Source organism: Osmerus mordax, chromosome 20 (assembly GCF_038355195.1).
Source record: "Osmerus mordax isolate fOsmMor3 chromosome 20, fOsmMor3.pri, whole genome shotgun sequence".
NCBI classification, from domain to species: domain Eukaryota; kingdom Metazoa; phylum Chordata; class Actinopteri; order Osmeriformes; family Osmeridae; genus Osmerus; species Osmerus mordax.
Window position 1 is genome coordinate 6,270,936 of NC_090069.1, and position 10,778 is coordinate 6,281,713.

General features: G+C 42.8%; 2 protein-coding genes across 3 annotated transcripts; one reads left to right on the plus strand and one right to left on the minus strand.

Annotated features, from left to right (window-relative positions):
* The first annotated feature begins 1,811 nt into the window (after positions 1-1,811).
* On the plus strand, positions 1,812-6,359 carry LOC136964224 (RING finger protein 122). Of its 2 annotated transcripts, none has more exons than XM_067258236.1 (7): positions 1,812-1,845; positions 1,990-2,127; positions 2,402-2,555; positions 3,811-3,856; positions 4,017-4,058; positions 4,704-4,786; positions 5,555-6,359. In XM_067258236.1, exons 3-7 carry the CDS (start codon positions 2,446-2,448, stop codon positions 5,667-5,669), a joined length of 396 nt encoding a protein of 131 aa, XP_067114337.1. In that variant the 5' UTR covers positions 1,812-1,845; positions 1,990-2,127; positions 2,402-2,445; the 3' UTR covers positions 5,670-6,359. The 2 variants fall into 2 exon arrangements, with proteins under 2 accessions (XP_067114337.1, XP_067114338.1); XM_067258237.1 differs by having other exon boundaries at positions 4,707-4,786.
* Positions 6,360-7,047: 688 nt separating this feature from the next.
* Positions 7,048-10,741, minus strand: ppiab (peptidylprolyl isomerase Ab (cyclophilin A)). The gene is made up of 5 exons (XM_067257998.1): positions 10,599-10,741; positions 8,886-8,916; positions 8,161-8,249; positions 7,422-7,594; positions 7,048-7,257 (listed from the first exon to the last, which is right to left on the minus strand). Exons 1-5 carry the CDS (start codon positions 10,665-10,667, stop codon positions 7,125-7,127), a joined length of 495 nt encoding a protein of 164 aa, XP_067114099.1. The 5' UTR covers positions 10,668-10,741; the 3' UTR covers positions 7,048-7,124.
* Between the last annotated feature and the right edge of the window lie 37 nt (positions 10,742-10,778).

Sequence of the window (10,778 nt, forward strand, 5' to 3'; positions counted from 1 at the left end):
CTGCAGTAAGCCAAATATGCCTTTGCAAGACATGTAAACACATTTTGGGCATCTGCACGACAAAACTCTAGGCTATCAAACCAGCAAATATACATTTAACAACACTGAAAACATTACTAGACACTAAAGATTAAGAATCCTTCAAACGTGATGCATAAAATACGAAATGAATACCAAACGTGACATGAAAACTATATTTACACACAACACAATTTTCTATGGTAATTTCGGAGTCTAATTCAGGTCTGCCAATACAGCCCAACACTAGCTAGCTGAAATAGCCACACTTGATCATGTACTTTCATGTTTTTCTCCCATTGATAGCTAGCTAGCCACATCATAGCATAGCTAACTTACCACATAATGTCAGACGCTTGGCGTAGCGGCGTCTGTCATTGCAGACGCTTGGCGTAGCGGCGTCCATGATTGTCAGACGCTTGGCGTAGCGGCGTCCATGATTGTCAGACGCTTGGCGTAGTGGCGTCCATCATTGCAGACGCTTGGCGTAGCGGCCTCCATGATTGCAGACGCTTGGCGTAGCGGCCTCCATGATTGTCAGACGGGCTACACGTCACACGCACTAATGTAATGTTTACAAAGATAAAGTCGCCATATACGTCGCCGCTATCAAAGTTCCCTCACGTACTACGTCGCCACGTCGCCGCCATATCACCCATATTGAGAACCAATGATATAAAGGCTGAGACGACACGCACATTGTGGGCAAAGCTAGTACGCAGTGTATGTTGTCCGAGTGTGTGAGGGGCACTAATCACGCCCCATACTGGTAAGCTTAGGAATGTCCCTTTCCGCACGCCATAAGCGGCGTCCGTGATTGTCAGACGCTTGGCGTAGCGGCGTCCGTGATTGTCAGACGCTTGGCATAGCGGCGTCCGTGATTGTCAGACGCTTGGCGTAGTGACGGTTGTATGTTGTTCTGGAGTGTGAGGGCACTAATCACGCCCCATAGTGGTACATGCCAGTGCCTCCGCTGGTATATGACAGTAGCTAGTGGTACGTGACAGCGCCTCCACTGGTACATGACAGTTACTGTTCTGTTGATAGTGGTATGCAAGTGTCTTGTGGCAGTTGCATTGGGTGTCTTGACACCCAATGCAACAGCGGAGGCACTGGCATGTACCACTAGCTACTGTCACGTACCACTAGCTCCACTGGCACGTACCACTAGGTGCCAGTAGAGGCACTGGCATGTACCAGTGGAGGCACTGGCACGTACCACTAGCCACTGTCACGTGCCAGTGGAGGCACTGGCATGTACCACTAGCTACTGTCACGTACCACTCGCTCCACTGGCATGTACCACTAGCCACTGTCACGTACCACTCACTCCACTGGTACGTACCACTAGCTACAGTACAGTACAGTACAGTTTAGGTTCTAACTGCCTCTCAATAATCGCTGGACACTCGCTGAGCCTAAAATCCAACTATAAAACCACCGACCGATAGACACAGACACACAGAGATGGATTACATTATAGATAAATGCATGCAACCAAACATGCTTCCTTTCGCTGGGATACATTTTTGTGATTGATTTAAGTCTGTTCCTCCTAGGTCATTTAATAATTTCTACAATAAACATCACTGTGCCAGCACTTTGGGAGTCTTCAAATAAGATCAGGATGTTCTTGCACATATTGAACGGCTTCTTCTTCCCACCCCATTTTTGTCTTTTTCTTTTTTTCTTTGTTTTGTTTAATTCCACAACAGTGCTCTGATTTAGACCACTGATCGGCATTTCGGGCGCAAACAGAAGCTGTCTCAGATTGGTGCGAACGTCTGTCTCTCACCTAGAGCGGACGTTGAGCAAGGACGTTGACAAGTAAAGCAGAATTTTCTTTGTTGTTTTGCATTTGGAAAGTTGTGTTTGATGATACTTCATGGTATATGCGAAATATTGAGGTGTTGATTAGTTGTAGAATAAGAGCCTTAATTAACAGTGGTCATTTGTGCCAATCTTGGTGAGATTTAAAGATTTGATACTAAGGGGTGGACAGAATCTGAGGTGGGAGCATGGTTGTGGAGTCGCAGACACCGCCGCAGAAAAATAATGTTGACCAACCGAGGATGGCTCCGCGTTGTTGAGGCGCCCATTTCACTAAAGGTAATGCTTCACTGATAACAGTGCCCAGCATACACTTTCAGTGTTAGTCATTAATGATTAGGCCTATGTTATAAACAGATTGATTTTTAACTCGTGGTACAGACGATTTCTCCCCCCAGATTAAAATGTCAGCTAGCAAATGATTGTCATTGAGCAACAGATGTCATTCACTGTCGATTATACCGTAGGAGGTCTCCTGCTCATTTTAGTCATTTAGACTGCACAATCCTTTGAGAGAAATTGTGTATTACCTTACACCTGATTACATTTTTAGGTAACAGATTCAACATCTGAGGTTGGAGGGGGAGGTCAGGTGCCATGTCTCCTGTGGCCTACCAGGATCTTCCTCTCAACATCTACATGGTTATATTTGGAACAGGGATTTTTGTCTTTGTCTTCAGTCTCATCTTCTGTTGCTACTTCTTCAGGTACAGACCTTGCACACTTTCATCTCCCCTTGACTTTGCCTATTTTGCCCTGTTTTTATTCTTCTATCTCTCCCTACAAGATCTGAATTCGGTATGACAGTTGATTTAGGGATTGTTCATGGACTGGAATTGTACTTGTATTTGTTTGAAAGCATCAGGAGGCGGCTGTGGCTCAGGGGGTAGAGAGGGTTGTCTGTTAATCACAAGGTTGGCGGTTCGATCCCCGACTCCTCCTAGGTCATGTGCCAAAGTATCCTTGAGCAAGACTCTGAACCCCAAGTTGCTCCCGATGGGCAGACCGGCGCCTTGCATGGTAGCTCGCTGCCGTCGGTATGTGTGATTGAGAGTATGAATGGGTGAATGAGAGGCAAACATTGTAAAGCGCTTTGAGTGCTGCTAAAGTAGAAAAGCGCTATATAAATGCAGTCCATTTACCATCAGGATCAAGTCTCTTTGTGTTGAGATTTACAAGGTCCTGCTCTTGTGCTGTTGTTGTTGTGGGCTCTTTCCCTAGCTCATACAAACCTAGAACAGGCTTTGTTTCCTTTGTCCTGAAGTACTTCCCAACTAAAACAATCATCTGCAGATCCTTATCACTACTCGTTTGTCCCTGAAACTATTTTAGTCTCCAGGCAGCAGCCTCACAACTGTTACTATAGTGACCTCCCACCTAGCCATCCAGTCTGCCACACACACTTAAATATTTTTATTTTTACCAGCACTGCTCTTTTTCTTTTAAGGGTCCTTGAGTTCTAATGAAGTATGATGGCATTCATGCTGCAACAACCACATCAATGCCCTGTGATTGTGGTCACACTCTACCATAGAGTTGTTTCAGACAGACAATATGTCTGCCTTCTTGTCCTGTCCTAACTCTTTTGTCATGCTAGCTCCTAAGCACAGAGACCAGTTGTAACACAATTGCAATTAGATATTTACATGATTGTAATGGAAGACGTCTGACGATACTGTCTGATTATATATTTTTTATTATGTTGTTTAAAAAAAAGAATGAAAAAAAAAAACCTTTATATAACGTTCTTTTAGTTGTGGTTTTTTCTCTGAAAAATCGTGAATCGATTTTTTATCGAATCGTGACCCCAAAAATCGATTCTGCTCGAATCGTGAGGTACCAAAAGATTCCCACACCTACTAATTATATTATCTCTTCAAACCCGTCCAAATTACCTTCCTGATCTCAACCCAGTGTGAGGTACTTCCACGTTCACTTGTTTCTGTTTGTTTTCCTTCCCAGTAAATTAAGGCACCAAGCCCAAAGACAGAAGTTTGGCTATAAAACGGTGAGCAGCTCAGCAAAACATCACACTTTGTGGCCTACTTTGTTACTGCAAAGCACAGTGTGTTTTAACACTTAATACTGTAATAACTAGCTATCATGTGAATACATCATTTACAAATACTCTTTTTCAAACCATTTGTTACGAATGTAATATTTAACAGGTGGTGTTCAAAGATGATCCGAAGAAATTAAATCTACATGGGGTGAGATTTTGATGTAGCTACTCTATCAACAAGCTGTTATTAATAAGATGCTCTATCTCTCATTATCTCTGATAATCTTTGAATGTTGCTCATTCCCAGTTAAATTCAATTGAATACATCTATATTGTCTCCAGGGGGCAATTCCAGTGCAGCATTAAAAAAACAGAAAAAAACAGAAAGAGAATCATACATATGGCTGAGCGGTTAGGGAATCGGGCTAGTAATCCAAAAGTTGCTGGTTCGATTCCTGGCAGTGAAAAATGATGTTGTGTCCTTGGGCAAGGCACTTCACCCTACTTGCCTTGGGGGAATGTCCCTGTACTTACTGTAAGTCGCTCTGGATAAGAGCATCTGCTAAATATAAATGGCTATACAACCACAAAACTGTATAAATAATATCAAGTATCAAGTTAGCAAGAGAAATAGTCTGAATATTCGTGCAACAAAAGGAGGCAGACTATAGTTCATGATTGATGGCAGCTATATTGCTACATTAAGAATGAAGGAGGCTTGAGCTCCAGAGAGACCCTGTAGCCTATCTCTGCCCAGAGGGTGGGACTCCTGGTGCAAGGGTTTCCAATCTCCCTCATTTTCTATAATTCTCGTGGACCTCTCCTTCTGTCCACCTTTCTCTCCCACACACAGCAGACGTGTGCCGTGTGTTTAGAAGACTTCAGGCTGAAAGATGAGCTTGGTGTGTTGCCATGCCAACATGCCTTTCATCGAAGGTAAGTGGGCAGGAAATGTCAAAGTGCCACCATCTCCATCCTCAGAGCTAGCTCTACTTTAAATATAAAACAGCATGTGTAAGATAACTCGGGTCACTCCATTTTTCTGTTCAAGTCATATCAGCTCCAACTATGGAATAGTAGCATGTGGTGGGATGTGCAAGCTTTGGCCCTACCCTGCTGAAGCATACCTGCTGTGAACTAAGCCTTACTTAAGAAAACCAGAATGATTGAAAGCATTTGTAATCCTTAGAAATATTTCTATTGATTGCTTCAGTGTGTAAGGTGGGTGTCATTGTTGTTAGTAGACTTAGTCGAGGGGTTTAAATCTGCCAGAAGATACAATTCTTTGTTTTTAGGATTTAAAGGCAAGGTATCTAATGTGTTGAGAAGCACTTTTTGTCATATTTTCCTAAATAAACTTGACATCTTGATAGCAACCAACACATATAAAGGTTTGACGGTAATATGAAATCAATCCGACATCTGTGGGCATCGCAACACAACCAATCATCAGGCCGTACCCTGACTAATGATTGGACGGGCTACCTGTCTGTCTGTCTACCTACCTGCGCGCACACTGCCCCTGCACTCAATGCTCGTTACTGTAGTTTTGTGGGAGTGGCTATGAAGGGAGGGTTGGGATATTTTGTTTTGAATCATGTCAAACATAAGTTAAAATAGCTAGCTTCGCAAAACTTGTCTAACCCAGCTTTAAACCGTTTTCTATTGTACTTTCACTCTGGTTTGGTTGTTTGTCCACCACAGGTGCCTGTTGAAATGGCTGGAGGTTCGCTGTGTGTGCCCCCTGTGTAATAAACCAATCACTGGACATCCTGAGCAGCGCCACAGCTTGGGCACATTACTGGATGAACTGATATAGCACATCCCCATGACTACCAAAGATACCTACCAACAGCAATTCTGTGCCAGGACAATACTATCATCCTGCTAATAATAAGTGGATACACATACAACACAGGAGAGGGCAATTCCAAGCCAAACAGGAATATCCATTGTCCACAAAGAATACTTAATCACAGCAGTTTACTTCTATGGAGAGACATTGATTGAAGCTAAGGGGAAGACTGTTTCTAAAAGACCAGTCATAATACATGATTTGGATGTGAATTTTTACAATTTATGTTGTGAAACAAACAAGGAAAATTAGTGCATTGTGGGAATCAAACCTTTTTCTCAAAAGGTTGCTTGAGAAACATATCGCTGCCTTAAATGTCTCATATATACAGCCTTCCAATCAGTTTACACTTAATTGTCATTTTAGATGTCACATCATGTAGAAAAAATGCGTACCTTACAATCTCCTGTACAAAATGTGAATTTGTAATGTCAAAAAAAGTTGTCATTGTTATTGAGTATAATGTAATTAGGTGTAATCCAATATTTTCAGTTGCAGCAGATAGAATTAGATCAACTCATACACCTGAAGCAGTCTTTGCCTCATTCCATGCCACTAGAGGTCTACCAAAACCACCCGAAGGCTGAAAGTTTGAAGATAACTCCTCTTAGAAGTGTCTTGAAGTCAATGTATTAAACATACACAATTATCTTATGTCAAGTGCCCATTGTTCTTAGACATTGTTATGGTTACCTCGTAGCACTAGATTAAAACAGAAAAACCAGCCTGATGTTTTTGTTCATTCCTATGGAGGTGTTGATGGTCTACAACAGAAAATGTCTCATTTTCTCATATGGTTATGATTCCCCAGTATGTCATGTCTAAAAAATGCAAAGAGTAATGATGTTAGTATGGAATTGGAATCGTTGGTGGTGAGGTGGATGCTTCCCTCATTTGAAGACACCAATTATTAAATATAACAGTTGGCCTATTCTAGCCTAGCATTAAACTATTGATCGATCAGCCTGTGCAAGGCTGCCCTCTGGTGGTAGAAGAGGCCATTTGCAACAACCTTGCCAATACATGTGAAAGCTGTCTGAAAAGGTGCCATGCCATCACAAACACTGAATGACACAAGCATTTAAGGAGTCTTTTGTCACTTTAATCAGATTTTGTTAAACAAATGTGGTCCTGATGGTACATTTCAAATGCAAAAAGGTACGTGACAACCGAAACAGACAAAGGACAAAAAAAAACATCTCTACTGAGGAATGATTAAAAAAATTAATTTCAAGGATAAAAGGACGTTGCCATTTCACTTCAGTGGATGGGATGGAGTGAGGTGGGACGGAATGGGTAACGAGGGAAGTCAGATGCTTGTAGCTAGGTGGGGTTTGGATGGGGATCGGAGGTGGGGGTGAGGGGGTGGATGGATGGAGTTGCTCAGATCATGGCAGGTTTCTGGGGAGATCAAGAAACTCAGAGCTCTCCGGAATCTTCAATCTTCATTGTGACGCTGCATTTGCCACTGCTTGAACCCTTCTTCTCCATCTCCCTGATCACGTCGATGCCGTCGACCACAGTGCCAAAGACCACGTGCTTCCCATCCAGCCTATGGGGAGGGAAGGAAAGAGATGGAAACACTCACTGGCAAGACAATGTCACACATTAGCCAAGACTGCTTTTTGCTTGTCTATTAAAAGGTTTTAACAGTACTAAAATATCAATAGTTTCACATTTCCACAAGTAGCAACAAGGATGCGCAAGGGGTCTCACCAGGCAGTATCGGCCGTGCAGATGAAGAACTGGGATCCATTAGTGTTGGGTCCAGCATTGGCCATGGAGAGGCAACCCATGCCGGTGTGCTTCAGCACAAAGTTCTCATCCTCAAACTTGTTGCCGTAGATGGATTTGCCTCCAGTTCCATTGTGGTTGGTGAAGTCACCACCCTACGAGAAAGATGAGGGGGGGGGGGGGGGGGGGGGGGGTCACAACAGGAACACAAGTACAGCCTGTACATAGCTTAATGTGGATTTTCCAAGGGGAAACCAAAACACACATATGAGCAACAACTGACCACTATCATCAAATGATCATCAAATGCAGGCCTATTAGAGGTCACCAGAAGCAGTCATAAGAAGATTGGTGATTCGGCCTTTGTCAATTACGCCCCAAAACTATGGAACAAATTACCCATAAATATTAGGGAAGCAAATACGCTAGACATTTTTAAAAGACAGCTTAAAACCTACTTTTTTACCGAAGCATTTAAGTAATTTTATCTCAGAAGGGTTTTACTACTTTTATTAGTTATATTATTGTTTTTATAATTAGCTATTTTAATTATTACTTTTATCATTTGTATTATTGTTTTTATTGATTTTATGTAAAGCACCTTGAGCTACAATTCTTGTATGAAATGTGCTATATAAATAAAGTCTTACTTACTTACTTACTGTCAGCCCAAAAACGAATCACTTAACATCTCAACCGACTATTAGATGGCGAGCCTTACCTGGCACATGAACTTGGGAATGACACGGTGGAAGATGGAGCCCTTGTAACCAAACCCCTTCTCCCCAGTGCATAAAGCGCGGAAGTTTTCTGTGGAAAGATCCATACAGATCTGTCAGCCTCCCCCTGTTGACTTTGGAGGTCGCTCTCCAATCTGCAGGCACTATAGAAGCTGAAGCATATAGGCCATGTCTTTAGGGCCTGATTCACAGGCTGTGAATGAGAGCATAGAACTGAAAATAGCCAAGCCCCACTCAATTCAGCCAGAAACATGGCATTACTGTGGTGATCTTTCAAGGCTCTTCAACTAGAAGCTGCAGACATACTGGGAGATATGGGAGTCAGATGGCTGAGCAGTGAGGGAGTCGGGCTAGTAATCTGAAGGTTGCCAGTTCGATTCCCAGCCGTGTCAAATGATGTTGTGTGGGCAAGGCACTTCACCCTACTTGCTTTGGGGGGAATGTCCCTGTACTTACTGTAAGTCGCTCTGGATAAGAGCGTCTGCTAAATGACTAAATGTACTGAGAATAATTGAATTCAGACTGCATTAACACGATTCACTGTCCTGCCACATCCCACCCTAATACTTTGAACCTTGTGGAGGTGGAGAAAACCCCAGCTTCATTAAGTTAGGGTTAAGAAGCTCCCTTGCAGAGAATTCAGTTGCAGAGAGTTCACAGTGTAACAGCTATTATTTACAAAGTAGTTTTAATTTAACTTGCTCACCTGCAGTTTTTGGAACCACATCTGCCCTGAGCTGCAATGCAGAGTAGAGAAGGTTTGTTAGAATACATTGCTTACTACGGAAAGGCCCTCGTATGATCCTCAAGTATTATTAGAAGTTTTTTTTTAATCAAGTAATGGAAAATATTTATACATCTGAAACTATTTGCGCCAAATCACAACTAGGGTGGTGAGAACAATTAGTCAATAGGCTTAAATGCAAGTCATTCATTTCCACGACAGGACATCCTGCACCATATTACATCACTAACCACCGTGACATCAACGATGGAAGTTGACGCCCTTTCCTACCCGCTCTTATTTAAGTGATATGGGAATAAAATACACTAATGGCGATTAGTGGCAGCCACTACATTCCGAAAACTTCTATTCCAAAATACATCCTAGGAAGCAGACAGTCTGCACTGCTGCCTGCTTGTAGCATAAAAGCATATGCCGACACACACACACACACACACACACACACACACACACACAGACACACACACACAAAACTGATCCTTCATCCCGCCCATTACCTCCTACCATACGAGCAAGGACCCACCCACATCTGGAGCGGTACTTTTCCACTCCGAAACAGGGAAGTTCAAGGCGCCAGTACGCCAATTTGTTAGACCATCCTCGGGACACACCCGGATACGTGTATAATTTTTCCATTTAGTGAAAAAAGCTAAGAGGGTGTGGGATGAGCGTTACTTTTTACAGTCAATGGATTTGCGCTTTGCACATGACACCTCATTGGGTGGATTGTCTTTCTGCATCAAAACAAAGGAGTCAGCTGCACAGCCACGTGCTCCCACGGCAATAAATGACAATAGGTTTTCTATGACAGACTGTCCAGAAAAATGAAGGCATACGAGAAAAATGCATTATTATTTGCCTTCCTATGGGGCAGAGAAATGTGCCGTAAGGTGCGCACGGATAATATGAATGCATGAAATATAAGAAACGCTTTTCCTCTTGTTAGGGCGCTGGGTGTCCAGATGACAATGAGCGTATGCTGCCGTTCAAGCATCAGTGTTGCCAGATGCAATATTCGGGCTAGAATAGGCTATCCTCTGCATCCTCTTGAGTATTATATGAGGAACTATGTGCGGTGTGATCGCTTACTGGCTTGATCTCCTGATGAGCATCACCAGACATACGGTGAAGAACACAATGGCATCTGTGTACAAATATATACTGTTTTTAACCTTTAACCCTATAACAAAAAGGACACCCTCCCCTTTTCAAAATGGCATCAGTGCCATAAAAATGCGAAAATGGCGACCGGCAATATATAGTCAGGCCGGGAAAGTTGGGGTGAAACAAAATGTTCCCTTAATGCTTTCTCCCCGCATTGACCCGCACACCTGGCAGGTGCCGATGAACGACCGATCCAACAGACAATACTGCATTCCACACCACACTATAGCAAGACATAATCAGTTCAACCAAAACATCTTACTTGATGTTTACAGTTGATAAGCGTCAATTACTGGTAATGGAATATACACCAAAGAGAACCCTGCTTTACGCTACACATTCAAAACAATACGGTGTGTGCAAATAAAACACACGTGAATTTGACAGCACTGCAGCAGGTGCACGTCACAGAAACCTTGTAATAAGCATTTCTGAGTTAAAGCAAGCAAAAAGAAAAGTTGCCAATTTTGTTCCCCCTGCAAGCCTTTTGACGCGCTGATCAAATCTTACCTCCATTACAATCCTGCCAGCTTTCTGGTCGCCGATAGCAATGTCAAAGAAAACTTTAGGTTTTGCCATGTTTGGAATTTGCTTTTTATTTCGTGCAAGTACAGTACGTTATTGTGGCCGAGCGGTGCCGCAGCTGAATCGGAACGGGAATGTAAATTGGTACACAAATTATATATGAGG

Coding starts and splice junctions, on each gene's coding strand:
- LOC136964224 (XM_067258236.1), top strand. CDS start 2,446: ATGTCTCCTGTGGCCTACCAGGATCTTCCTCTCAACATCTACATGGTT. Junction 2,556..3,810: donor TTCTGTTGCTACTTCTTCAG/GTACAGACCTTG, acceptor TTTCCTTCCCAG/TAAATTAAGGCACCAAGCCC. Junction 3,857..4,016: donor AGAAGTTTGGCTATAAAACG/GTGAGCAGCTCA, acceptor AATATTTAACAG/GTGGTGTTCAAAGATGATCC.
- ppiab (XM_067257998.1), bottom strand. CDS start 10,667: ATGGCAAAACCTAAAGTTTTCTTTGACATTGCTATCGGCGACCAGAAA. Junction 8,917..10,598: donor CTGGCAGGATTGTAATGGAG/GTAAGATTTGAT, acceptor TCTGCATTGCAG/CTCAGGGCAGATGTGGTTCC. Junction 7,595..8,160: donor TTCCCAAGTTCATGTGCCAG/GTAAGGCTCGCC, acceptor TCTTTCTCGTAG/GGTGGTGACTTCACCAACCA.